General features: G+C 32.9%; 5 protein-coding genes across 7 annotated transcripts; 4 read left to right on the top strand and 1 right to left on the bottom strand.

Annotated features, from left to right (window-relative positions):
* The first annotated feature begins 409 nt into the window (after positions 1-409).
* Positions 410-3,448, top strand: LOC112705022 (uncharacterized protein At4g15545). Its single transcript, XM_025755884.3, has 10 exons — positions 410-513; positions 650-1,204; positions 1,303-1,371; positions 1,551-1,607; positions 1,700-1,769; positions 2,009-2,101; positions 2,239-2,496; positions 2,642-2,684; positions 2,872-2,950; positions 3,061-3,448. The coding sequence occupies exons 2-10, from the start codon at positions 929-931 to the stop codon at positions 3,151-3,153; spliced, it is 1,038 nt and encodes a 345-aa protein (XP_025611669.1). The 5' UTR covers positions 410-513; positions 650-928; the 3' UTR covers positions 3,154-3,448.
* Positions 3,449-4,060: 612 nt separating this feature from the next.
* Positions 4,061-6,748, top strand: LOC112705014 (receptor-like cytosolic serine/threonine-protein kinase RBK2). The gene is made up of 9 exons (XM_025755876.3): positions 4,061-4,293; positions 4,435-4,541; positions 4,641-5,027; positions 5,145-5,396; positions 5,500-5,654; positions 5,733-5,812; positions 5,913-6,048; positions 6,147-6,293; positions 6,368-6,748. The coding sequence occupies exons 1-9, from the start codon at positions 4,211-4,213 to the stop codon at positions 6,521-6,523; spliced, it is 1,503 nt and encodes a 500-aa protein (XP_025611661.1). The 5' UTR covers positions 4,061-4,210; the 3' UTR covers positions 6,524-6,748.
* Positions 6,749-6,824: 76 nt separating this feature from the next.
* Positions 6,825-9,912, top strand: LOC112705029 (probable prolyl 4-hydroxylase 4). Its single transcript, XM_025755891.2, has 7 exons — positions 6,825-7,267; positions 7,361-7,418; positions 7,530-7,634; positions 7,798-7,855; positions 8,503-8,678; positions 9,152-9,221; positions 9,316-9,912. Exons 1-7 carry the CDS (start codon positions 7,131-7,133, stop codon positions 9,609-9,611), a joined length of 900 nt encoding a protein of 299 aa, XP_025611676.1. The 5' UTR covers positions 6,825-7,130; the 3' UTR covers positions 9,612-9,912.
* A 246-nt stretch (positions 9,913-10,158) lies between these two features.
* On the top strand, positions 10,159-11,806 carry LOC112705045 (histidine-containing phosphotransfer protein 1). The gene is made up of 6 exons (XM_025755907.3): positions 10,159-10,556; positions 10,649-10,779; positions 10,865-10,933; positions 11,127-11,198; positions 11,277-11,349; positions 11,445-11,806. Exons 1-6 carry the CDS (start codon positions 10,497-10,499, stop codon positions 11,502-11,504), a joined length of 465 nt encoding a protein of 154 aa, XP_025611692.1. The 5' UTR covers positions 10,159-10,496; the 3' UTR covers positions 11,505-11,806.
* A 4,442-nt stretch (positions 11,807-16,248) lies between these two features.
* Positions 16,249-25,177, bottom strand: LOC112705002 (nucleoside hydrolase 3). Of its 3 annotated transcripts, none has more exons than XR_011864834.1 (11): positions 24,756-25,127; positions 24,393-24,683; positions 19,252-19,590; positions 18,647-18,823; positions 18,249-18,533; positions 18,042-18,164; positions 17,774-17,971; positions 17,414-17,682; positions 17,111-17,309; positions 16,720-17,031; positions 16,249-16,640 (listed from the first exon to the last, which is right to left on the bottom strand). XR_011864834.1 is itself a non-coding variant. In XM_025755867.3 (11 exons), the coding sequence occupies exons 1-11, from the start codon at positions 24,942-24,944 to the stop codon at positions 16,344-16,346; spliced, it is 2,664 nt and encodes an 887-aa protein (XP_025611652.1). In that variant the 5' UTR covers positions 24,945-25,177; the 3' UTR covers positions 16,249-16,343. The 3 variants fall into 3 exon arrangements, 2 of the variants coding, with proteins under 2 accessions (XP_025611652.1, XP_025611656.1); XM_025755867.3 differs by having other exon boundaries at positions 17,414-17,667; positions 24,756-25,177; XM_025755871.3 differs by having other exon boundaries at positions 17,414-17,667; positions 24,393-24,669.
* Between the last annotated feature and the right edge of the window lie 1,390 nt (positions 25,178-26,567).

Here is a 26,567-nt window from a genome sequence, read left to right as displayed (position 1 = left end):
TTGTCGCGCCCGGCCTCTATTAGATCGAGTAAGAATAATAAGATCATTGTCTTTAGGTGATTTTATTCCTTTTGGACTTGGCTTTATTTTAGGCCAAGATATGAACAATATCTATGCGTGTGATTCTAGGTTTGAAATTGGTTGTTTTTTTCCTCTAGGTTTTGGACTCCTAGTGTGTGTGTGTATATATATATATATATATATATATATATATTTATAAAATGTTAAATGGCTAAACATTGTTTGTTTTAAGATAAATTCACTATTAATTTTTTCACATGAAGTTGAGTCGGATGTAGAATTATTTCTGCGGATAAAATTCAAGTAGGATAGTTTTAAATTTGGAAATAGAATAAGATTGAATTTTACAAAATATTTATCCCCACAAACCCTATACTAGAACCCTGCTACCATTGCCAACCAAAACTTTATGTCTCACCTACCCAGAAACGGACCTAATTTCTGCAAGCCATGCGGCCTAATCCAATTCATCATACCCAAAAGAGAAGAGAGGTAAAAAAAAAAAAAAAAATACCGAGAGGTAAATAGTAAATTGTAAATGTTTGATCTTGTTCAAGTCCCACTTCACCTCCTTCCTCAAATGCCACATATTTTTGACATAATTATTTATTTATTTTCCCGAATACAGGCTCTCTGGGGCATTTCTCCATCCATTTGATGGTCCAAACTCCTAAGGTTCCGTCTCCTTTGCATTTAACAAGCACAGATCATAAAACCTAACATTCTAATAACATAAAATGCCAAATAAACCGGATAATAAAGAAAACAAAAAGGAAAGAAGCATGTGATTCTAGTATGCCAGTACCAGTTAGCTAAACCCATAATTAGTAGTAATTTTTATTTAAAAATAGAAGGAGAAGAAAAAGCGGAAGAGAATAAACAAAACAGGAAGAGTTAAGTTAGGAGTATGGCGGCAGAATCGGGAAGCTCGAAGTTCGATCTTCCCGAGGAGGTGGTGCAAGTGCTACCGTCAGATCCCTTCGAGCAGCTTGATGTGGCACGCAAGATCACATCCATTGCGCTCGCGACGCGTGTCAACGCACTCGAATCTGAGACGTCTGATCTACGCGCCAAGATCGCCGACAAGGACAATCTCATCGCCCACCTGCGCTCTCAGCTCGCCTCCCTCGACGCCTCCCTCTCCCAAATCGCCGATAAGCTCGTCCAAGCCGACCAAGATAAGGTCCCAACCACCACCCACCACCCGTCGAACCCGGTTCAATTCGCTCCTTTGAACCACGTTTGACCGTTTTTCTTTTCTTTTTTTCTTTGAGATAATAGGAGAGCTTGCTGAAGGAGAATGCTTCCCTTTCCAGTACCGTCAGAAAGCTCACTCGGGAGGTCTCCAAGGTCTCAATTTCTATTCTTCATATTAAATTCTGAGTTTTAACCTAGAAATGGAAGTGAAAGAAGAAATTGGGAATTGTATTGTTAGTGTAACTTCGAGTAGAGCGTGATTGAATAATTGATGAATGTGATGTGACTGTGAATGGTTAATGGAATAGGACTAATGTGCTCTACGTTTACAGTTGGAGGGTTTCAGAAGGACGCTTATGCAATCACTTCAAGAAGATGATGATAATTCTGTAAGTGACTGTTATTGTCATCGTCATTATCATTATTTATTATTATTTTCAAGGAGAATTTTTTTTACCAGTTATGGATTTGTTTCTCATAGGGTGGAGCTCCAGAAATGGTTGCTAGAATAGAGAGTCAATCGAGCTTGACTTCCACTTCCCAGTTTGGAGGTACTTTCTAGTTTCTACTATGTTCTATTGTATATTATCCAACTTTATAAGAATGGATTTCTCTTGAGAACTGGTAGGAAACGATTTAGGTTCTCTTTGGGGGAAAACAAGAGGAAAAGATAGTTAAATGGAGGGAAAAGTTACTATTTGTTGTTCATACTGCAATTCAAACCTCATCCCTTATGGTTGAGATCTAGTTTTATCGTTTCTGGCCTTGAGTAGTTCTAATTGTATTGCAGACGATGATGCTTCACGGCCACCGTCGACATCTTCATCGCAAACACACACTTCTGATGTTGGAAATTCTTTTGTCCGGGATCGTGAATCTGATGGTATGCACTATTACTATCATCCATGAGGGGATGGGTAGACTATAGACATACATTTCAACTTTGCATTGCCAAAGATAATACAAAAATGAACTATGATTGTGCATTCTTGCATTTATTTTCTATTTCTCTCATTGCAGCCACAAGACCTCGAGTATCACAAAGTCTCCTCTTAGCATCCCAAACTAGCACCCCTAGAATTACTCCACCGGGTTCCCCTCCAATTCTTTCGGCATCAATGTCCCCAAGAACATCCCAACCTGTGTCTCCAAGGAGACATTCAATTTCAGTCTTGAACTCAAGAGGCATGTATGATGACAGGTCTTCAGTGTATTCCTCAACGTCCTCGGTTCATAATTCAGTATCTAGCTCTGATGTAGGAGCTGGATCACAATTTGGTGAGTCTTTCCAACTTTTCTGTTATTGCTTTCGTATCTAGGAATATTTTTATGATGTAAGACTAGCATGGATTGCTCTCTCGGATCTTGGCCGGGCTAGTGTACTCACGAGTTTCTGTATCATTTTTATAATTGGGTGTCATAGGACGAACCCGGGTGGATGGAAAGGACTTTTTCCGCCAAGCAAGGTGAGACCCCTGTATCATGCATGCTACTTAAACTCTTCGTTACTTGATCACTCTTAATGGCTTACCTATTAGATAATTTGATGTTATCAGATTGAAGTATTAACACACTTCAATCTGATAACACTATGTCAAACTTCTATTGGTCATGTACGAGTCTCAAATTTAATCTATTTTTTGTTATCCATAGGAACCGTTTGTCCTATGAACAGTTTGGAGCATTTCTGGCGAACGTTAAGGAGCTGAATTCCCATAAACAAACAAGAGAGGTAATCCCTGCCTGCTGCTTTCTTTGCCCCATCTCTTGTGCTTTCCTTGATCCTCTTAATCCTTTTTCTTTTTTAGTTAACTGAAACCTTTATCTGTGGTGAAATTGCAGGAGACGCTACAAAAAGCTGATGAAATTTTCGGGCCTGAAAATAAGGACCTTTATGCTATATTCGAGGGATTGATTACTCGCAATGTCCATTGACGTTATGGCTAGCTGAATTTTCAATCGGAGTTTGTTACAACTGATGAATTTGTGTTCGTTTACGGCTTTACATACTTCTTTGTCCCCATTGTGTGTTACATCCTGTTAATTTTTGTATGATAAAATAATTCTTTGGACATGAAAGTCTGTAAATTTATATTGACCAAGACATTTCTTCACGGGACATTTTCTGGGTTGGTTCATCCAATGTAATACCTTAATATATCTTACTTGTATAATGGTTTGGACGAATATAGTCAATTCACCATGAAATCCACGAGGAATTCGTGAATTATACTTCCTTGTACTATGTGATACGATTCCTAAATAAAACAATGAACTCGAGCTAATCGCATGGTTTGCTTGTATTGTAATGGCCGAAAACCATACGTAAGTTTCTTATTTTTAACCAAACCTTTTTTTTAGTACAGTCATAGTGGTTTCTAGCAGTTTTATATTTAGATAGATTAACTTGGAAATACTTCTAGTTTTTAGAAGCATTCATAAGTTTGTTTGGATAAAATAATAATTTTTCTTTTCAACGATTGAGTTATGGGGAAAAAAGAGGCATTTCAAAATAGGGATTGGTAATGGTAAGAGCTAGAAAGAGAAATAATGAAATATAGTGAAGACTAAATTAATAACTAAGCAAATTAATATGAATCTAACACGCATAGAATATATTTCTCTTTTTTCTGATTTTATGAAAAAAGCCACTCTATATATGGGGCTATTATCTAGGAGGTCGTTTTTTTAAAGGAAAAAGAAGAAAATAGAGGAATAACATAAGCAAATTTTGATGCACTTTATTTAGATTGGTCAAATTTCACACAATCTTGTTATGTGCAATTTACATTGGCAAAGGCAACCTGGTTATCTCCATGGAAACGAAAAACAACGAGGACGAGTTAGTATATGGAAGTTAGAACAGCTAATATAATTGACCATTTTAGGACTAATTACTTCTCTAATGGAGTCATTTACATTACAAATTCTGTTGCAGCTGATATAACAAACGCCATCTCTGTCTTGCTTCTTTTGTTTCATCATCTCCCCTATGATGTGGTCTGCTCCTCGTTCTGCTTTATCCGCCATGGCCCTTGAGCCACCGCCCTCTCCCCAACCTTCCTCTGCCACCAGGTAACACATTATTCAATGCAACCTCTAATCTTCCATTTCTTCTCATCCTTTCTTCCTTCCAACCATTTTGCATTCACATATTATTCACGGGTTCTTCTAATCTTAGATATGCTATTTCTATATATGGTATAATATTTGCAGCAATGATGGATTGCAAAGCAAACAAAGAGAGCAGAATGAAGCAAAGCAGAGATCAATAATAAGGTCTCTAAGGAGGCTAACTGCGCTATCAACAGGTTCACTTCCAGGTATCAAAACATGTTGAAATTTAATTAACTGTATCTATGTTTTTAAGGTCATTGTGTATCATACTAATGATGAATTGAAATGAATGAATACCGCATTAGATGTGGAACCTCCAAGAAGTGAGGATGTCTCTGTATCTAGTATGAAGAGTTGTCCGAGTCCAGGATCCGAAAGCTCCTCTTCCAACACCGGTAGCCCTTCTAATTCCGGGGAGCAGTCAGATTTAAAAGGCAACAATAACAATAATAATTGGAATGGCATTGTTAGTATTCTGAAGAAAGGATCCCAGATGCCCCTCTATACCTTAACCTCAATCAAGGAGGCTCCCTATTTCAAAAAGAGAACCTCCGCCGAACGAATCCCAGAGGAATTTTCTGCAATTCTTAAACAAGGATCATCTCTTAATCCTGAGGCTTATCGCTTTAAAGCGTCCTGGAAATTATTCACTCTCGCAGATCTCCAGGCCGCGACCAATAATTTCAGCCAGGGTGTGCAATCCTTTTAATTTCTTGCCTGACAAGAAACTCTCGTATTAACATTTTTGTTTATTTATTTATTTTTCTTTCCAAGCTGATAACCAACTTCCATACTTTTCTTTCTTGAAGAGAATTTGATCGGGCAGGGAGGTTATGGTGAGGTTTACAAAGGCCAATTGGCAGATGGAACCTTTGTAGCAATTAAAAGGCTAACAAGAGGGGACCAAGAAGAAATGACTGCAGATTTTTTGTCTGAGCTTGGGATTATAGTGCATGTGGACCACCCCAATATTGCTAAATTGATTGGATATGGAGTTGAAGGTGGAATGCATCTTGTTCTTCAGTTGTCTCCACATGGCAGCCTAGCTTCCATACTATATGGTCTGTTAACCTCTAACAAGCTTCCAATATGATCAAGCACAAGTTTTTTTATAAAACAAAGTTAATTTACTGGTTTCTTCCTTTGCTTGCATGAATTCTTAAGGACCTAGAGAGAAACTGAATTGGAACATGAGGTATAAGATTGCATTGGGGACTGCTGAAGGCCTCCACTATCTGCATGCACAATGTCAAAGAAGGATTATTCATAGAGATATCAAGGCTGCTAATATATTGCTTTCAGAGGATTTTGAGCCACAGGTGCATTTTTCTTTGATTATAAACACCAGTTACCAAATTTATATGCTTGAAACAATGTTAACTTGAATGTTGCACCAGATAGCTGATTTTGGACTATCTAAATGGTTACCTGACAAATGGACTCACCATACTGTCTCCAAAGTAGAAGGCACATTCGGGTTTGTATATCTAAGAAACTTGCCAAAGTTTTCTTTCTAATCCAGTATTTTCATTATTTGGCACTTCTAATGTTTGTTTTCTTTCTTGATGTGAGAACAGTTACCTTCCTCCTGAATACTTCATGCATGGTATTGTTGATGAAAAAACTGATGTATTTGCTTATGGAGTGCTATTATTGGAGCTCATTACCGGCCGTCCGGCTTTGGACAAAGCTCAGAAAAGTCTTGTGATGTGGGTATGTTAATGTCAGCTATTTTATGGCCTTAACTTGATATTCAAAATGTCAATATCTATATTTATTATGCCTCTGGCTAAGTAAATAATTGGTTGCAGGCAAAACCTCTGATATCCAAAAGCAAAATGGACGAGCTTATTGATCCATGTCTTGCTGGTGCCTATGATGAAGAGCAGATGAAATATATAATCTTAACAGCTTCTTTGTGTATAGCGGAGTCGACCGTTCGACCGCGAATGCATCAGGTATGTCCCTTAATTGATACTTGTCAAGTTAGCTCAAACGCGCTTAATTAATGTTATGGAATGGATTCATGCAGGTATTGCAGATAGCAAAAGGTGAAGAAGGCAGCATGGAGTTTGTTAGGGAACTCCTGGAACCTTTATGTGATGATGAGTTCCTTGAAGAAGAGTTTCCATCACCTGAGAGTTCCAATGACATATCTAAACATTTGCAGACTATTGGACAAGATTAAGACTCTGCTGATAACAGCAAGCATTAAAAACTAGATTATGGCCCCTCATTTCATTTCAGATATTGCAACTGTGCAAAAGTTTAGGTGTAGTGATTTTATTTGCAGAATAGGTATTTGTGTGTATATTTCGTTATTTCTTGTGTGTATTCCATGGCAATCCAAGATTTCAAATGTATGCTGATAATATTACGCAGTGAAATTCACTGTGAAAGATATTTTATCTAATTTACTTTTTCCTTATGTAGCAAAATTAAGCACAATTATACATTTATACTGTTTTTTTATAAATAAATTAGGAAATTTTCATACAGAAGATGACAAATTACGAAGTTAGAAAGTGTGAACATTTTCTTACAAGTTATAATTGTTGAAGAGAAAACAGAAACCAAAATGTCAACAGGAAGATTAACAATTAAATAATCATTAATTAATTATTAATTAAACTGATAGAAGTTGAGGTCAATAATAATTAATAAAGGAAAGAAAGAAAACAAAATCTAATCCTCCCGCTCGATGAGTTGGATTTGGAAGGAATCAGAAGGAAAACGAAAGACGAGAGAGAAATAATTTTACTGGAAAATTCAACTTCGAGATCGAATCGGAGAAGATGAGTAATCATAGGGTTCTGCTCTTGTTCTTGGTGACGTGGATCTCCCACTGCGAAGAAGTGTTGAGCTCGTACGCTGGTTCGGCGAGCTCCATCATCAACCCTTCCAAGGTCAAACAGATTTCATGGAATCCAAGGTCTCTTTCAAATTATTGTTACTCATTTCGCTCTTTCCTTCTAAATCTAGCAATAATCAACTAAGTTCGCGAATCTCAATCCGATATTTGCAGAGCTTTCGTTTACGAAGGTTTCCTCACCGACCTGGAATGCGATCATCTGATCTCTTTGGTGAGTAATATATAATATAATATAATATGCTCCCTTTCTCTTACGTAGAATTCGTTACTTGCTAACTGTTAGTTTTCTTTGCTAATCCGAGTTACGCGTTGTTTAATTCAGGCGAAATCAGAGCTTAAGAGATCTGCTGTAGCGGATAATCTTTCTGGAGAGAGTCAGTTGAGTGAAGTTCGAACAAGCTCTGGAATGTTCATTCCCAAGGACAAGGTTTCTTCCTCTTCTTCATAATCTATCTACTGTAATCCATTTCATTTTTGAAATTCACGTTGGAATTAGTGTGATCTACTCTCCTCCCTGCCCTGAAATTATGCTCCTGAGTTTTGTAACTAATGCTGCGTATGGAGGCTTTAATTCCCTTCTAATTTTATAGGATCCTATTATTTCTGGCATTGAGGATAAGATTTCGTCGTGGACCTTTCTTCCGAAAGGTATGTCATGGCATATAAACAATTTTCTTGGAATATGCTAACTTATATTAATTTCTTCATCTTCTTCCTATCCCATATATGTTTGTATCTGTGCTCAATGTTTGGTTGGTCTTGGTATCATTACTTCTCTATGTTGTACTTGTCACCAGTTTGTTTGCTTTTCCAGTTCATGAAGAAATGAGATGTAAGATTTGTTAATTACAAAACATGAGAAGACAAGATTCAATGTAGCTTTTATTTTGTCATCTGTCATAGCTTGCTGTTTTTGCATCTGCCCCGGCTTTAGCAGAAGGAAGTTGCTAAAATCTAGATTGCTCTATGCTAATATTTTCACTTGTGGAATGAGAAAGTCTGCAACATTTTAACAGATTGGTTAATTGAGTCCGAATTGTATTTTCCAGACAATTTAGAGCAATTGGGCAGAGATACTAGAAAAAAAATTAGACAGGAGTTTGTTAGAAAACATAATTAACCTTTGACTGCCAATCATCTTCATGCAACAACATCATTGTTCACTTGCAAGCTAGGGATTTCATAGGGGAATGAACCTGTATCTCTATGATCATTTAAATGATTTCATAGGGGCGCGTTGTTGTACCGAAGACGTTAGCATTAATTAGTCTTGTAATATTGTTATTAAATTTCAGAAAATGGAGAAGACATTCAAGTATTGAGGTATGAGCATGGGCAGAAATATGATCCGCATTATGACTACTTCTCTGACAAAGTTAATATAGCTCGAGGTGGACACCGTGTTGCAACTGTTCTCATGTATCTCACCGATGTGACCAGTGGTGGTGAAACAGTGTTCCCTAATGCAGAGGTTTGTATAGTAATTGATGTAGTTCGTTCCTCCTAGTTATAAATATATTATTGGAAAACAGTTGCAGTTCATTTCAATTTGAATAACTATATCTCTAATTATACCAAACTTTCTAGCCTGTGATCTGAATTTCTCGTGTTTTTACGAGATGCTTGTATTTTATTCCATCGCCATCTCGGCAACCAATATTAGAAAGTAGAAACCTTTTAGGAGTTTAAAGTTTGCGCTTGACTGGGTCCTCTTGGGTGGATACTCAGGCAGCATATAGTTTGACTCTGCATTTAGAAGATAGTACATGTAGTTCACACCATACACTATTCATTCTTCATATGATATTCTCAAGATCTCCTCTTTGGTTTCTTCCACTTCAAGCAGCAGATCGAAAAGTGTTTTGGTTTTAAGGAGGAAATTGTTTCTAGCCTTAACAACCAATAGCTAATTTGATAGCTTCTGAATTTTCACTCTGTTCACAGGAAACTCCACATAGAAGAGGTTCTGAAAAAGGAACTGATCTCTCTGAGTGTGCCAAAAAAGGAATTGCAGGTGGGAAACTGTATAATCTTTTTACGGATTTCTCACCTATGTTTGCATTATACTCATTGAGCTTTATATTCTTTCCTCACCTGGCATTACACAGTCAAACCGCGTAGAGGGGATGCACTTCTCTTCTTCAGTCTTCTCCCAAATGCTATCCCCGACACTAATAGCCTCCATGCGGGATGCCCTGTACTTGAAGGTGAGAAATGGTCAGCAACAAAATGGATTCATGTTGATTCATTTGATAAAACAGTAGGACCTGGGGGAGACTGCACTGATAATCATCAGAGCTGCGTGACATGGGCTTCCCTTGGAGAGTGCACAAACAATCCTGAGTATATGATTGGGTCTTCAGACCTTCCTGGGTACTGTAGGAAGAGTTGTAAGGCATGTTAGAAACTTCACTACAGATTCCCACATACAAGTTTCTGCCACTGGATTTCAGATTTCGGTTGGTTCTTAATTTTATTCCTCTTCTATCCTGGATTGTAAATTAATTCTGTATCATTATGGCCAGTAGTTACTAGTTATAAAGATGATACTGTTTCCTTTTTGGGGTAAAAAACTCAAAATGGCCTCTGCCACACTTCCAAGTGATAGAATTGAGTTGTAATGCGGCATCTTGCTTGTCATTTTGTTGGCTATTTTATATGGATAAACAAGCGGGAAATAATAACACATGCATAATTTGTCACTAGGGTAAATCTCAATAGTTTAAATATTATTTACAATAACTATTTTAATGCTTGCTATGCAGTATTGTTAAAGACAAATCACTGTAGACAATAGCTGGTGAGATTTCGGTTTAAATTAAACTAGTATAGTATGTACGACGTATTTTTGTTGCATTGCAATGTTACGATGAAGTAATTATCATTTCGACTAAAGGATAATTGAATGACGTAGAAAATGTTAAAACGAGGAAGAAACATAATCTAAAGGTGGATATTCTTGGTGATATCTTTACATGAAGATGGCATTGTGAATTATTAGATAATTTGATATATTTAACTAAATATGTTTGATTGAATTATGTAACTGTTCACAATGCTATCTTATATTTTTATGAGAGTATTTTCTAATTTAAAAAAGAATGTTTGTTTTTAAATTATTGTTTTTTATAGAAAACATTTTCAGACAAATATGATAAGTGGGGTCAAAGAATCACCAAAGTAGAGTGCGAATCCATATAGGAATAAAATTTGCTGCATTAATAGCTGATAGTAAGTGGGTGCTAGTGTTTGTGTTGTGTGACAAAAGAAGGACTAAGGCAGGAAAATCATGGAGGTGGGTCAGATGCAGAGACAGTGGATAGACTACACCAGATCATTATTCATTGAGGTTTTCAATCTAAACACAACATTTCTTTCTTTTTATCTATTTATTTTTTCTCCATTTGTTTATTTTTGTGATGTTTGGTGTGATGAGAGAAGGGGTTCTTGGATGCGCAATTCCTTCAACTTGAGCAGCTACAAGATGACAACAATCCTGACTTTGTTGTTGAAGTTGTTTCTCTCTTCTTTCAAGATTCTCACAAGCTTCTCAATGATCTCACCGTTGCTCTGTCAGTCTATCATATTGTTTTTCTCACAGAGATTACTATCACTAATTAGCATATATATTCTCTTATCTTCTCTTCTCATTTGCAGAGATCAGAAAAGTGTTGACTTCAAAATGGTTGATGCTCATGTTCATCAGTTAAAAGGGAGTAGCTCAAGGTATGATATAACAATATATCATTTGCCTTTAATTCAACACAATCCCAGATAAAAAGAAAAAAAAAAAAACATGTTTGTTTTGTTAAGTAGCTATTGTTTTTTTGGCAATTCTTGTCTTGTTCGTTCCTACTATTACTGAACCAGTCAAAGTTAAATATTAACCTTAGTTAATTATGGTTGTCTGTTTTTACAGCATTGGCGCTCAAAGGGTTAAAAATTGTTGCATTGCTTTTCGCAACTTCTGTGAGGAACAGAATATAGATGGGTAAGTCACTCTTTCTCCTCATTGAACTTGAGTGTTGAGATTTCATTCTCTAGTCACACAAAATTTTTATTTCTGTAGGTGCCTGAAATGTCTGCACCAAGTTAAGCAAGAATGCTGCCTTGTCAAAAATAAGCTTGAAACACTCTTCAGGGTAACCATAATAAAAAATTGCCTGAAGAACATATTCTTTCATTGTGAATTTATTTTTACATTTATGTTTATTCATGTGTACTTTAATTTGTGCAGCTTGAGCAACAGATTATGGCAGCCGGAGGATCGATCCCTTTGATGGAACTTAGTTTCTGACTGATCCAATTTGTAAAAATAGAAGCTTGTAAGAGTGTTTTGGAGTCGTCTTCTCCTTGGTTGAAGTTTTTCTCTTTTATGCTGTGATGAATGTGTGGATTCTCATGTATTGAGAACAAGGAAGTTTGAAGTTTCCATCTTCTGTACCTTATTTAAGAAACAGAACAACTAGTGTAATTTGTCATTTTTTTGCATGGTTTAACAAAGTCTAATTAGATAGCAACAGGATCAGATGGTTTATTAGAATTTGAATCAGAAACAAGTTTCACCATATGTGAAGAAAAAATGGCCGTTTTACAAAATTTGCTTAGATTTTTGTACATAGACCAATTATGCTGTGGGGATAGCCTAGTGAATATTATTGTTGTTTTCTTCTTAAACTGATAGAGACAGGTGACTATTTGGAATTGAATTGTTTCTGCTGGTATAAACTTGAAGAAAAGTGAATAGTGACATTGTTGTCATTATCACATGGCATTAGTTGGCAATGGAATCATAGGATAATGGTAAAAGATTGTGGAGATATAAAGTTACTTTATTATATTGGAATAAGAAAATGGGGACAGCCAATAATTCTATGAAGTTGGTGGCCCAAGATAAGGTGAATCATCACAAGATATGATATGATTCTCTTCTTCACAAAGTCAAATCTATATGTGGTAGCCTTCTCCCTCTCTATTAGATGCTGCGCAAATTAAGCCCTATCTTTTGTTGTTTTGTTTATCTTTAATTTTATCGCTTCTCAATCCTAATAGCAATATATAGGGCAATTTACGTTTTTAAATTGTTTGAACTCCAATTTTATGTAAATACATTGTTTCAAAAACGGATACGCAAATACATTGTTTCACTATTTTATATAAACCGCTACTGGCAGTAGCGGTTTACAATTGCATAGAAACTGCTAGTACCAACCGCGAATTATGTGTATTTTTGGTTGGTGAGGCAGCAGCGGTTTATGTAGGTTGGTGTGCTTGCGTAAACCGCTGGTGCCTATAGCAGTTTAGTTTAGTATGTGTCAATGGGCTCCCTATATAAACCATGGAGGGGCCAAATGTAGAGAGGTAGAGTTTTATTCACAAATGGATGGAGATGATAGTATTAAAAAAATACAATACTCAAAGTATTAAATTATATAAGACTATTTTTTTATTCTCATCTCTTTTACAATTTATAAATAATAAAATAGTTTATTTTTAGTCAAAAGTTCACTAAATCATATATTTTTTCTCTTTAACAATCACTTCATTCTCTTTTATTTATATCAAGATACTAGGAGAGTTTGAAATATGGGTTGTATTCTTTGCTGCTGATTTACATTTGAGGTTCTAGCTAAACGAATTTTTTTTATTTGTGCAACTTTATTGTTTTATGCCAAAAAATAAAAATTATTTGTATTTTATAGTTGATTGATTGGATAAATAATAGTGATAACATCATAATTTTGATGAATAAAATAAAAAATATAAATATGCATGTAATAATTTTTTATTTGTATTTATTATTAAAATGAAACTAAATAGCAAATCAAGGAGGAAGTATTCACAGAGTACTAAAATATATAAATTAAGACTAATTTTCTTTTATCTTCATCCCTTCTAAAATTCATGAATGATAAAATAACTTTTTTAGTAAAAAATAGTGAATTTTTTTTATTTGATTTGCTATTTTTAGTGAAGAAATTCACTATTTTTTACTAAAAATAAATTATTTTATCATTCATGAGTTCTAGAAGGGATGAATATAAAAAAAATTAGTCTTAATTTATATATTTTAGTACTCTGTCGATACTCACTCTTTGATTTGCTATTTAGTCTCATTTTAATAATAAATACAAATAAAAAATTATTACATGCATATTTATATTTTTTATTTTATTCATCAAAATTATGATGTTATCACTATTATTTATCCAATCAATCAACTATAAAATACAAATAATTTTTATATTTTGGCATAAAACAATAAAGTTGCACAAATAAAAAAAATTCGTTTAGCTAGAACCTCAAATGTAAATCAGCAGCAAAGAATACAACCCATGTTTCAAACTCTCCTAGTATCTCTTGTATAGTTGATATAAATAAAAGAGAATGAAGTGATTGTTAAAGAGAAAAAATATATGATTTAGTGAACTTTTGACTAAAAATAAACTATTTTATTATTTATAAATTGTAAAAGAGATGAGAATAAAAAAATAGTCTTTATTTATATAATTTAATACTTTGAGTATTGTATTTTTTTAATACTATCTTTCCCATCCATTTGTGAATAAAACTCTACCTCTCTATATTTGGCCCCTCCATGGTTTATATAGGGAACCCATTGACACATACTAAATGTAAACCGCTATAGGCACCAGCGGTTTACGCACGCACACCAACTTACATAAACTGCTGCTGGCAGCAGCGGTTTGTGACCAGCCAAAAATACACATAATCCGCGGCTGATACTAGCGATTTCTGTGCAATTGTAAACCGCTACTGGCAGTAGCGGTTTATATAAAATAGTGAAACAATGTATTTACGTATCCGTTTTTGAAACAATGTATTTACGTAAAATTGGAGTTCAAATAATTTAAAAACATAAATTGCCCCGGTATAAATAAGCCACCAAATCACTCGTAATTTAAATATAAAATATATATTGATTATACGCGAAATAACATATGTTTATACACAAATCTATAATGATTGATTTGATAAATAATTTTTAATATAAACATATTATTTTTGTTTACTTTATGGTTGAAATTTAAAATTGTAGTTATAATAAGGATTTTGATCTATATAAAAAACGGATTTTGCTAATTAATTGTCAAGAATATTCATTAATGTTTTAAAAGAGTAATTTTTTTTTAGTAAAAAATAAGAATTAGTTGAAATTTGAAAGACTAAAATCCGTTACTTTTTTTTATTGGATTTCAACCTTTAGTCCTTTACTTTTTTAACTTTTTGATATTCCAAAAGAGTAATATTAGGTAGCTTTTGTTTTGCAGTACTGGGACAGAGACTGAAAGATTGAGACACAGTATCATGTTTGTTGGTTCAGAGACTGGTACTAAAATTTTTGTTTCTGTCTCCAAAATTTCAGTATTTCAGTGCCTCCAAAATGTAGGGACACAGGGGACTGATATTTTTAGAAACAAAGACTGAAATTTTAATAATATTTTATACCTAAAATACTCTCATTTTAATTAATTAATTCCAATTTTATTCTTTGTGCAAATTAAATTAGAGTTTTATTCTTGTTTCAATTTTTGTCTCTCACTTGGCACCAAACAGAATACTAAAACTTATTTCAGTTTCTGTCTCTTAGTCTTTGTCTCTCAGTCTCAGTCTTTCAGTATTTGTCTCTCCACCAAACGCTACCTTAGGTAACTAATTTTTTTTTTGGAAGTGCATAGAGCTCACCGTAAGGTGGAGCATTGAAAAGCAAATAAACCAGATAACGACAAACACGTCAAAGACATTAAAAACCTAGTAACCCCGAGTCATTTTCGGCATTGCCATCAATAACTACATGGTGCATTTCCAATCCATTCATCAGAAAAACTAAAAGACCTACTTATAATGTCCACCACATCTGAGGCTTGATTTTTGAAGATTTTGGCATTCCTTTCTTGCCAAATTATCCAAATAACTGTAAAGAAGCCAATGAACCACCGCTTTCTCTCCACCTTTCGCACAGAGGCATTTGTCTAACTTTCAAAGTGTTGCTTTAGTGAACTTGGCACTATCTAAATCCTTCCAAGAGCAAACAGTCAAGCACATCACACCTGCCAAGTAATCTCACAACCAATAAATAAATGAAAGGCAGACTCTATAGACTTATAAAATAAAACACACAAATTATTATTCTGGTCAAGGACCCCTAATCTACACAGTCGATTCTTAGTAGTCGCCCTGCCAACCAACACAAACCAAGCAAATAACTCAATCCTTGGTGAGACGAATCCTCTCCAAATAGAACTAGTGAAGCTATAGCTAAGGATTGCCTCTAGGAGAATTTCCGCTTGCAAGACATGCACAAAAGAGTTAGTCAAAAAAATACCTGACTTATCAAATTTCAAAACCACTCTATCCTTTCTCATATGTTGGCCTAACTGAATGTAACCTCTCATGAAGTTGGCTTACTATCTCCAACTCCCATTGAAATAACTCTCTCTGCCATTGAAAAGTCCATATTCACTCTATCTCATTCCAAAACCCACAATCCCTTATAACAGATCCTTTAAGGTTTGAGACCAAGAAAAGTCGTGGGAACTCATCCTTCAACGTCCCACTAGGTAACCATCTATCCTCCCAGAACCGGATTGTTCTGCCATTCTCCAAATCCATAGCGAAGCCGCCGATCATTTTCTCTCTCACATGTGACTCCCTGATTTGCAAAAGGCATATATCCTTCCATAGACCCTCTCTCGTAGGTATAGGCTGAACACTCAGCATCTCAGACGGATTCATGTGATTACAAGAGCAAATCACTTTCTTCCATAAACTTTTTTTCAAGTAATATCAATTATTTTTTTAATTATTTTTTAATTATTTTAATTTTTAGATTCTAAATCATAAACATTTAACTCTAGATCTTAAATTATAAACCTAAATACTAAAATTGGTTAATGTTAGTTAACTAAAAATTGGTTTCCTATATTTTTTTCATTCCAAAATTAAAGATTAATGGCTATTGACATAGTTAGTGTAGACTGTAGATTCAAATAGCATATGAAATATCAAGCATTGAAGAATTATCAACCACACAACTAATACCATATCATATAAATTTAAAATTATATGACAAAAGATGGGTTATTATTTGCAAAATGATCACAAAGAATTGCTCTTAGCTTTGACCTTGAGGATTACTCCATTTTCTCCTCTGTTCTTCAAAGCTTGCTACCTTAGCTGACTGATTATGATCACTAAGCTTCTCTGCATACAAATCATGATAACCTTTCACATCCACCTGCCTTAAAATTCTCACTAATTTCCCATGTTCCTCATCCACTACAATTTTTCCATCACTGGATTCCACACCATCAGCCAAAACTTTAATTGGCTTCACCTCAAATTTCGGATTAAGACTTAAATGGTTATCAGCCATGACAACTGCACCTAGAATTTCCCCCAAGAATGTGTCCTGCAACATGATATTAAAATACATTACTCATGAAGTTTTACATAAGCTAGAAATTAGATGTGGATTTAGGAACCTATACCATATGCTGATATCTTTCATGAACTTGCTTCAAACGGTATAGCCTTGACAGCAAGCGCTTAGAAAACATAGCCTCCGGGGTTTTTGTTCCTTTTGTCCGAAGCAACCGGCTTATGATATCGGGGAAAGAACTTACATTGCGCTGGACAGTGAGTGGAATGAGTGTGATGCTAAGTTGTGATTCAAATACTGTCTTGGCAGCTAAAGGGTCCAAGAACATATTGAATTCTGCATATTGATTTGAGGGAACAGAAAATATATTTCCTTTGTCATTGACATTGCTGCTGATATGTCCCCCAACTACATAAACCTCCTATAACATGTTGCAATAAAAGTTATATCATTTTTCATACTTCCCTATGCCAATTAAAATAATGTTATATCAATCATACCTCAATTCTAGAGCTAACATTCTTGAATGATACCACCTTTGCCAAATTAGTCAAGGGTCCATTAGTTAATACTGTGATCTTAGAATTTGGTTCAGTTTGCAATATAGAATCCCAAACTTCCATGGCTAATGATTGTCTAAGTTCAGGGTGATCAGTATCACGAGGAGCCCCAAACTTTACAGAGTTTTCTGCTGTATACCTGAATTAAAAAAAAAAACAGTTTGGTCATCATGACTGAGGTAGTTACTCTATTATTGTTGACAAGGAACACTTGAAATTTTTATGATTTATGAAAGTAGTAACCTTCTTGGGCTGCGAGGTAGACAGCGAGCAAGGCCATAGAGCGTGTCAGAGTCTAGAAAGCCGCCACTTCCATGGGGAATAGCCTTAACATAATTGCATTGTCCAACAGCTGGGAAGATTGGATCTGTCTGATTCATTGCAAAAACATCTCCAAGACCAACTGGGATGTCGTCGCGGCCCATCATGTGTAGGATGTCATATATGATATCTATTGTTGCTGCATTTGCCCATCCTGTTGGGCTCACAATGATTGCCTAAGCCACAAGCCACTGATTAAGTTCAGCAAATATAAAGAGTTCTTTTTTTTTTCTTTTCTTCCATTCACAGAAACAACCAAAAGGGAAACATTAGAATGGATACCTTAAGATTGATGACTTCAACAGGCACTTTCAGGAGGTAAAATAGAGCAAGAAAATCTCCTGCACTCATGTCCATGTCAAACACAATAGGTTTTCCTAATCTTTTATTATGAAAACTTGGCTTGTAAGTTTCTTCTTTGTAGTAAGGAAACTGTGTAGTGAAGTTGAACCTCCCAGAATTCTGTGGTTGTTTTAGAACCTTCAATCCACCCAAGAACCAAAATCAGATTCTGATACACATAAATATTCAAATAAAAAGTGAAACTAACATTCAAGAAGTTTTTGTAATATTCTCTGTCAAGTGAACTCCCAAAATCCCGGTTAGGCTTCGCTTTTGTGGCAACAAGTACTCTCACTGAGTCTGGGCCATTTACCTCTGCTGTGTAACCATCCTATAAAACATGTTGCAGAACATATCATAAGAACTGATATTGTGTGTAACAAAATGAAGTTGCAACCTTAGAAAAGAAGCCTACCTGACATTTTCCTTTGCCATTCTTGACAAAGCAAAGAGGATCTCTTAGTCCTTGTTGAACATGACCACTATGCACCCCACCTTTCTCTAGATTGAACTTAGGAACTTTAAGATTATCAAAGAATGGATTGGATCCATCAGATACACCGTAGGGTTTATTCGAAGTAATGACAGTTATGTTCATATACTCCATTTCAGCAAATTCATTTTCTCCATTCTGGTTATTGGGTTTACTCATGATTGAGATTGCTATACCAGCCATGAAAGAATCCCACATAAAATAACTCTACTAACAACAAAGTCATTATGCATAATATATTAGCTCTAATTATCATCCATAATCAAGTAAAACAAAACAGATGTTAATAACAAAATAACTTCTGAAACATATATATTTACCGAATAGAATTGGTCATCAAACCAAGTATCACGAGTTATTTTCAAGGACTTGAAACAATATTGTGCCTCATATGTGTATTGACTCTTTTCAAATGCATCAAAGAATTGTTCATTGATGGGAATTGTGTTTGTTGCATCAAGTGGTACAAGGGTGATAGGAATTCCAGAATGAATCACCTGCAAAATTGAGTTTTAAACTATGTTTTATTGTTTTAGTTTATTTTAATTTTCTCTCTGATATTTCAAATATATTTCATCAGTTAACATCATTAACAAAGATTGAACTAGGCTTACATGTCAATAACAAGTCAATATCTATAATTGAAACATGTTGAAATATTGGAGGTATAATTGAACTAATGCATGCACTAACCAATGTGTGTTAACAATAAACAATAATTATAAATTCAATCATACTAGTACACCAAAAATTAGCTACCAAATTAACCATCCGTATTAAATATATATTGAAATACAAAATACATATTGAAAATAAATTAAACAACACACATATATATATACATAGATACATGGTGGCTGATTCAGTGGCTGGTTTTTTATATACACCTAACAATTTTGTTATAAATTACTTTGAAGAGGCATACCTGATATGCAGCAAAGGGGTCTCCAAAAATATTGAACTCTGCAAAAGGGTTGGTGTTATAATCAGTGAACATGTTGCCATGGTCACCACACTGCCTAGGCACACAGGAAGAAGAGGTTGCATTTTTGGGGCAGCAACCAGTTGGGTTGCTTGACCTTACACCTCCACCCATTATATAAATATGCTCTATGTTCTTCTTAAGGTGTGGATTACTCATAAGGAAAATGGCCATGTTTGTGTGTGTTCCACTCATAAGCAGTGTTATTGGACCCTTTGATATTTTGTCAATCAGCACTTCCTGAGAGCTTGCCTGTCTCAGAGGACTATATTTCCTTCTTCCCTAATTTCATGATCAACTCAAAAATTATTCATAGCAATTTTAGGCTCGAGCATATAGAATAATTGAGTAACAATGAGAACATCAAATCATATAATTATGTACTTTGCAATGTATCTTTTATCTTGTTATGGATACTAACTCCTAAGCCAAGCTCCTAAGGTTGGGTTAGTGTAGATGTATATGTACTTGTTTTCCTCTCTTATGCAGTTAATGATTTCATTTTCACAGTTTGATTTTCATATAATTTTTCTTTTTATGTTATATGACTTTAAGGTTGGTGCAAACAAACTTCTCTAAGCTAGAAGCCTAGGAATGAGTTTACGTTTTATTAAATGTTGAAAGATAAACCATTAAAAATATATTCGAATTATTTTGTACTCTTAAACTTTCTCATTAATAAAAATATTTTCAAATTATTTAAAGACGTGACAAAAATACATAACCATGAATTAAAATATTTTAGTTAACTGAAAAAAAGATGTGGCAAATAGAGCTTCTTATATGGTAAGTGAAATCATAGTTGTCAAAATCGAATAAATAATCGAACTAATCAGGCTACTAATTTACTGGTTTATTGGTTTAATTAATGAATTACTAGTTGAACCGACAAAACCGATCCCAGGCAAATAAAAAAATATAAAATAGTCAAAAACCTAAAATAAAAAATTTAAAATACATATCTTTACTAATATTTTAAAAATAATCAAGTTTCAACAAATTATAATTCGATTATTATTAAATAAGTATATAAAATTATAATATTCTTTTATAACAAATATTTTTTAATTTTATTTTTATATTAAATTATTTTTATATTTATTATATTATTATATACTGTTGCATGTTTTTAAATTATTTGAGAATATTTTTGTTAGTTACAAAATCCGGGAGCATTTTTGTCTATGTCAAAATAATTTGAATGTATTTTTTGTAGTTTATCCAATATTAAAATACTACAATGAAAACCAACTTGGGTTAGTCAAGTGGTCAACTTACTCGTCCGCTTAAGTAAGGGTCGCCTTGAATGGAGCTTTGATTCGCGACGGATTAGTTCTTGGTCTGTCGAATTGGGGAATACCGTGAACAACCAAAAAATACTACAATGACTTAATAATTATTTTTCCTTATATAATATCTATTTTATTATTTCATTTCACTTCTATCGAACACAAACTCTCTCTTCTCTCTCTTCCTTTTCTTCCTTTTCACATCAAAGTTCAGAACCAAGAAAGAAGAAAAAGAAAAGAGCCGAAGTTAGGGAACAGTCAAAAACAAAACGGTTCTTACAAATTTCAAGCAAGAAGAAGGGCTACAACAAAGGGGTAAATCTCATTCGGGCAGAGCATCTCAAAAGTTGATTTCTCCATTTGTGCTTCTCCAAGAAATCGTGAAGAAATCAACTATGCACAAAGCACCATTCTAGAAACTATGGAAAAGAAGAACTCAATGATGCTCTGCCTAAAATTCACGGTCAAGAAACTAACTTGGGGCCAAAACAAATATCAACGGCCCAAATTCAAGATCCTTGAAGAAAAAGGTTGAAAAAAAAAGGTAAGGTTGCATGTCATTGCTTCTGCTCTCTCTCACCTCTGACCACGTCGCTGCTAGTTCTGTTGCTAGAGAAGAAGACAATCCAAGTGTTGTACTTGGTTCAAACCTTGGAAACTTCACTCTTCTATAATAAGGGTGAACGACCAAGGATTAACTAAGAGAGAAAGAGCACTTGTTTAGATTTCCATAGCTCCCTAAGCTGTTTTTGTTCTTTTCCTTCGTGATTTTCATATTGTAATTTTTCTCAATTTAGTCTGTCTAAGTTTTATTAAAAAAAAGACAAAAATGGTAAAGTTTGTAAGAAAAAGCTAATGAGTGAAAAAAGACAGTGAGATAGACTTGGAGAAAAAGCCATAGTTATATCAGAAATTCTTTGTAAATTTTTCTATTTTGTGTCATGATCCTGAGAGGATTCCTTTACAAGTTGGGTTAGCACTTTGCTGTTGAAAGTTAGGTTGAATTTTAGTCAAGTTTAGGTTGGATTAGAATCTAAACTTGTCCTAGATAGGACTGGGGAGATCCTAGGGAGAATTGGTGACTGTAATCTGTTGAAAAGATAGTAAATTCCGTCACTGTTGTGATGGAGACTAGATGTAAGCTACATTGCACTAGGTAACTGAATTAGAATACATTTGTGTATCAATCTCTACTCTTATCTCTGTTTCTGATTCTGCACAATAGGAGACAAAACAAAAATATCTCCTACCAAGTTAAGAGATAAAACCAAAATATCTCCTATATTTTCTTAACAGAATGCAAGTATACACGAAAAAGAAAAAGGGGCCAAGATTCAACCCCCCATTTTTTAGCCATTGATAACCCTCAATACTCAATTTGACCCATAAAATTTGAGGTCGAAATCAAAATAACTCTTAAAAAGTTATAATTGAATCAATTTGAACTCCAAAATTTATAATAGTAACTCACGTTAGTCTATGAGATGATTTTCATTAATGTCGTACTAATTTTACACGTTAACTTATCATAATTTGGACTCTTCACCTATGTTTTATGTGACTCAGACCTACTAGAAAGCCCAAAAACTTAATTTGCTCTCTAATATTCTCACGAAAATGATAATAACAAGTTCAATTTGTGAAATTTGAAGTTCTGGCGGCAGCTATCAAGCTTTTAGGAACTCTAATAAATATTGATCATATGGAATTAAGACGATGAATCCAAATTACAGCATATTAACATACCAAATTAGTATGTTGTTAATTGAGATAAATTGAGGAATTAACGCGAGTTATGATTGTAACTTTGAGGGATTAATTTAAATTAATTAAAATTTTAAGGTTTAATTTGAATTCAAATTTAAAATTTGAAGGATTAAATTGAATATTAATTTTTATTTTAATTCTTATAATATATTTTTTTAAAATTTTGATCCAATAAGACAATGAGTTGTCGTTAGTTTGATATGTACTGAAATAGCAAACAAAAATGCTAATATAGTAACAACATTATTTAATCCGACATGTCAGCAATTAGTGTAACAAAATACAAATAGATAAATCAAAAAGTTTATGGGACCAAAAATTTATTTAAACTTATCACAATTAATCAATTAATTTTAATTTATATAAACTAAGCAAAGTATGATGTTAAAAGTGAGTTAATTATGATTACTGATATTTCATAATTGCTAGGAATAGATTACGAATAAAGTATCAAAAGAACGACAAATGCTGTTTGCAGGACGAAAATAAGAATAGATAAATAAAAAAAAATGGGTTTTGTTAGATAGACAATAAATTTTGTAAATAATATGAATAATGGGTTTTAAAATTGATCCAATAAAATAAAATAAAACTCCACCTCAAATTATCTTTTAAATTTTAACATTAGAATAATCATCTGCGCATCTAGTAAATTGAACATCTAGTCATTGTTAAATGTGCATGAGTAAATCAAATTAAAAGAAATAACCATTCAATTAAAAATAATGAACATAATTATCTGTATATCTATTAAATTAAACATACGACATATTTATTGTTTATATTGTTTAATATTTTCATTGTCTACCTATATTTTTTCAAAAGATTTATGGGACCAAAAATTTATTTAAACTTATCATAATTAATCAATTAATTTTAATTTATATAAACTAAGAAAAGTATGATGTTAAAAGTGAGTTAATTATGATCTTTCATAATTGCTAGGAATAGATTATGAATAAAGTATCAAAATAACGACAAATGATGTTTGCATGACGAAAATAAGCTATATATAAACTTTATAAAGTAGATTTAGGATAGATTATAGATTCTTTTCTGCATTGGTAGATTTTCCTAGATAAGATGAGGTAACAGGAAGATAAGACTATACAATAAATATCTGTAATTTCTTTTCCTTTTTAGGAGATACATTAATACCAACAAAAAAAAGTAAGAGATACATTTTTAAAATAAAAAATATACAAATTAAACGAGATCTAACCTTTTTAATGAACTAGTCCAACTTTTTATAAATTTCATAAATAGAAGTTATTTAATCTACTATCTTTGCGGATCTAATTTTAAATTTAAAAGTTTGTCCATATACAAAATGTATACATTTTGCTGAATTAATGTGTTTGTACGTTTAATATATTTTAGTCATGATACTCATATACACATTTTTTAGTTAAATATGTTTTAATAAAAAATAAAATAAAAAATAATTTTTTTTGAATACATTTAATTACGTTTAAATATTATTATGTATTAATATATCTAGTTTTATACCTGTATTTTTAATATAAAAAAATTTAAATAATTTAAAAATTAATTTATATTTTAATATTAAAAATATTAAAATATTATTATAATAATATTTTATTATGTCTCATAAGAATTTAAAATTTGTGTCTCAGTATATCTCGTGTCGTCTAGATCCCGTGTCAATGTATGATAGGTGTCCATTTAAAGCGGACTAATTAACGAGTCAATCCTATGAATTTAGCCATTTTAATGACTCTAAATTAATTAAGGGAGGAAAAAATGGAGAGGAGGGAAGAGTTGTACACTTCTTTCCAACCAAACTGAGCATTAGGTTGAAAAAGCGCTGCCAAGAGTTCAGACTGTTATTTCGTCGTAGTACTTGAGAAATTTCCATAGATTTGGTCCGTTTTAGTTTTTGATTAGCAAAATCCTCTGATAGAGGCAAGGTAAGAGCATAATAGGAAACAGTGAATTCACAATTAATTACGTGACCGACCGACAGTGGTCTTTTATGATTTGTGAGTTATGGAGTGTAGGATTTACCTGAGGAAGGAACGCTTTACGGATGCCATAATTTGAATTGACATCTAAGCGGCCACCAAGACCAACAGGAATGGCCTGCCTGTATCTGCAGCCTCCTGCTGTTCTGATCGCCTGTTGTATGATTGGCAGATATCCACCCACGTTTCCCAAAACGGTACCGTTTTCAAGTATTCCCCCTTCTCCACCCACTCCCACCGCAATCTCATCCCTTCCCATCATATACAGCAAGTCGTATATCTGATTCACCGCGTGCCCGCTGTCCGTCCATGCATTCGCACTTATTGTCACACCCTGCACCATTCAATTCATTATTTTCTTTTTATCTCATTAATTCTTGAATAATAAAATTATGACGACAGAGACCTCTAATTGAAAGAGTGAAGTGTTGAGCTTTAATAGGTAGAGAAGAGCAAATAAATCGTCAGTGTCAACGTCTGTATCCAACAGAATCCGCTGAGGCTTCCCTGCCATACCGCGGCCGCCTCCTCCTATTATCAATATCACACATACCAAACACCACCTCCACCTCCGCAACAACGACAAGAGCAACATTAGCCTCTGATCTCTTTCTAGCTTACTCTCCTTAGCTGGTCAAAGATGTTCAATAGAGTAGCAATAATTCAGTATAATATATATGATGGCATTGGTTGGTTGGTTGGTGTTGGTGAGGCCGCGAGGGTGTACTAGCTAGGAAATTAAAATAGCATTAAGTATGCATCACAAGCGCTCTGCTATAGTGCTATCCTTTTTCTATTGCTATTATATATTGGGTTATGGTAAGTAACAGATGACTTTTTTGAACAATATGAATAATTACATATCTATCAAAATGAATATTTAATATATTCATTAGTTATATTGTTTACTATTTTCATTGTTTACCTATACTTTTTGTTATATATTAAACACATTTCTCATGCATATATATTTCAAACTTTTCATCATTTATTGTGATGACGGCAAAAATAAAAGAGAAAGTAATGAAGGAAAAAAATTAGTTATTATTGTAAAAAATATTAAATAATCAATATTTTTTATATTTATTTCGGATTTAAGTTAATATTATTTAACTAAACTCATTATTTAAATTATATAAATTTTATTTAATAATTATATAAAAAATTTTTATACTATAATGAATTAAAATTAAATCAATAACAATTAATTAACAATAAAAATAGTGGTTGAATACAAAACTTATAATTTTGTATATAACACCGGAGGTTTTTTTAAGGTGGATTTCATGTAAAAGTACTATACAATATACCATAAAAAATACATGATTTTTTTTATTCTGCATAGAGAAGATTATTTTATCTATTTAATATATTAAAATTAGATTTTTTTAACTAATAAAAGTGAGGTATCAATTTTTTATAAAAAAAAATTCTTCTTAAATAAAAGTATTATTTTCTCTTCTAAATTTATTTTAGAAAATTATCTTTATTATAATTATATTATAATTATCATTTAATAAATAATGCATGATTATACTAATTTAAGAATATATCTTTATTATAATTATATAAAATCAATATTTAATATATTATCAACTAATGAAAGTGAGGTACCAATTCCTCATGAATTTATTTTTTCTCCAAAATGAAAGTATTATTCTATCTTCTAAATTTATTTTAGAAAAATATCTTTATTATAATTATATTACAATTAGCATTTAATGAATAATACATGATTATACTAATTTAGAAAAATATCTTTATTATAATTATATAAAATCAATATTTAATGCATTATTAAACTAGTTATAAATCGAGAATATTTTAATATTTTAATTATATTGATACAATTCTAATTCTCATTCATTATGCAATAATTTTATTAGTGGCAAGTTGTTAGTTAACAGTGACCAATTTATATTGATATCAATTGATGATGATGATGATATATCAATAATTAAATGCTAAAATAATTGTTAAACATTGCCTACCTAACTTCAATATTAGTTAACAAATTTAATTTTAGTTGCTATGTTTTATTTTATACATAATTATATTAATTGTCAATCATTATACATCAAATTAGTATTTAATATATAATTATGTTAATTGTCAATAATTTTTTATAATTATACATCAAATCAGTATTTAATACATAATTACGTTAATTGTCAATAATTTTAATTTTCAATCATTGTAATATAATTTTAAATTAATC

Source organism: Arachis hypogaea, chromosome 1 (genome assembly GCF_003086295.3).
Source record: "Arachis hypogaea cultivar Tifrunner chromosome 1, arahy.Tifrunner.gnm2.J5K5, whole genome shotgun sequence".
Taxonomy (NCBI): Eukaryota; Viridiplantae; Streptophyta; class Magnoliopsida; order Fabales; family Fabaceae; genus Arachis; species Arachis hypogaea.
Note: the sequence above shows the minus strand (reverse complement) of the source record. Positions and strands in the feature narration are given on the sequence as shown.

What these genes read in the sequence shown, in the direction of transcription:
- LOC112705029 (XM_025755891.2), top strand. Translation starts at nt 7,131, where the DNA reads ATGAGTAATCATAGGGTTCTGCTCTTGTTCTTGGTGACGTGGATCTCC. An exon ending in GCGATCATCTGATCTCTTTG is followed by an intron (nt 7,419 to 7,529) that starts GTGAGTAATATA and finishes TGTTTAATTCAG; the next exon opens with GCGAAATCAGAGCTTAAGAG. An exon ending in TGTTCATTCCCAAGGACAAG is followed by an intron (nt 7,635 to 7,797) that starts GTTTCTTCCTCT and finishes CTAATTTTATAG; the next exon opens with GATCCTATTATTTCTGGCAT.
- LOC112705045 (XM_025755907.3), top strand. Translation starts at nt 10,497, where the DNA reads ATGGAGGTGGGTCAGATGCAGAGACAGTGGATAGACTACACCAGATCA. An exon ending in CCAGATCATTATTCATTGAG is followed by an intron (nt 10,557 to 10,648) that starts GTTTTCAATCTA and finishes TGATGAGAGAAG; the next exon opens with GGGTTCTTGGATGCGCAATT. An exon ending in GAGGAACAGAATATAGATGG is followed by an intron (nt 11,199 to 11,276) that starts GTAAGTCACTCT and finishes TTATTTCTGTAG; the next exon opens with GTGCCTGAAATGTCTGCACC.
- LOC112705022 (XM_025755884.3), top strand. Translation starts at nt 929, where the DNA reads ATGGCGGCAGAATCGGGAAGCTCGAAGTTCGATCTTCCCGAGGAGGTG. An exon ending in TTCCACTTCCCAGTTTGGAG is followed by an intron (nt 1,770 to 2,008) that starts GTACTTTCTAGT and finishes ATTGTATTGCAG; the next exon opens with ACGATGATGCTTCACGGCCA. An exon ending in CCCATAAACAAACAAGAGAG is followed by an intron (nt 2,951 to 3,060) that starts GTAATCCCTGCC and finishes GTGAAATTGCAG; the next exon opens with GAGACGCTACAAAAAGCTGA.
- LOC112705014 (XM_025755876.3), top strand. Translation starts at nt 4,211, where the DNA reads ATGATGTGGTCTGCTCCTCGTTCTGCTTTATCCGCCATGGCCCTTGAG. An exon ending in CAACCTTCCTCTGCCACCAG is followed by an intron (nt 4,294 to 4,434) that starts GTAACACATTAT and finishes TAATATTTGCAG; the next exon opens with CAATGATGGATTGCAAAGCA. An exon ending in CAGAGGATTTTGAGCCACAG is followed by an intron (nt 5,655 to 5,732) that starts GTGCATTTTTCT and finishes ATGTTGCACCAG; the next exon opens with ATAGCTGATTTTGGACTATC.
- LOC112705002 (XM_025755867.3), bottom strand. Translation starts at nt 24,944, where the DNA reads ATGTTGCTCTTGTCGTTGTTGCGGAGGTGGAGGTGGTGTTTGGTATGT. An exon ending in ATTACAAAAACTTCTTGAAT is followed by an intron (nt 17,972 to 18,041) that starts GTTAGTTTCACT and finishes GGTGGATTGAAG; the next exon opens with GTTCTAAAACAACCACAGAA. An exon ending in ATGTTAGCTCTAGAATTGAG is followed by an intron (nt 17,032 to 17,110) that starts GTATGATTGATA and finishes AACATGTTATAG; the next exon opens with GAGGTTTATGTAGTTGGGGG.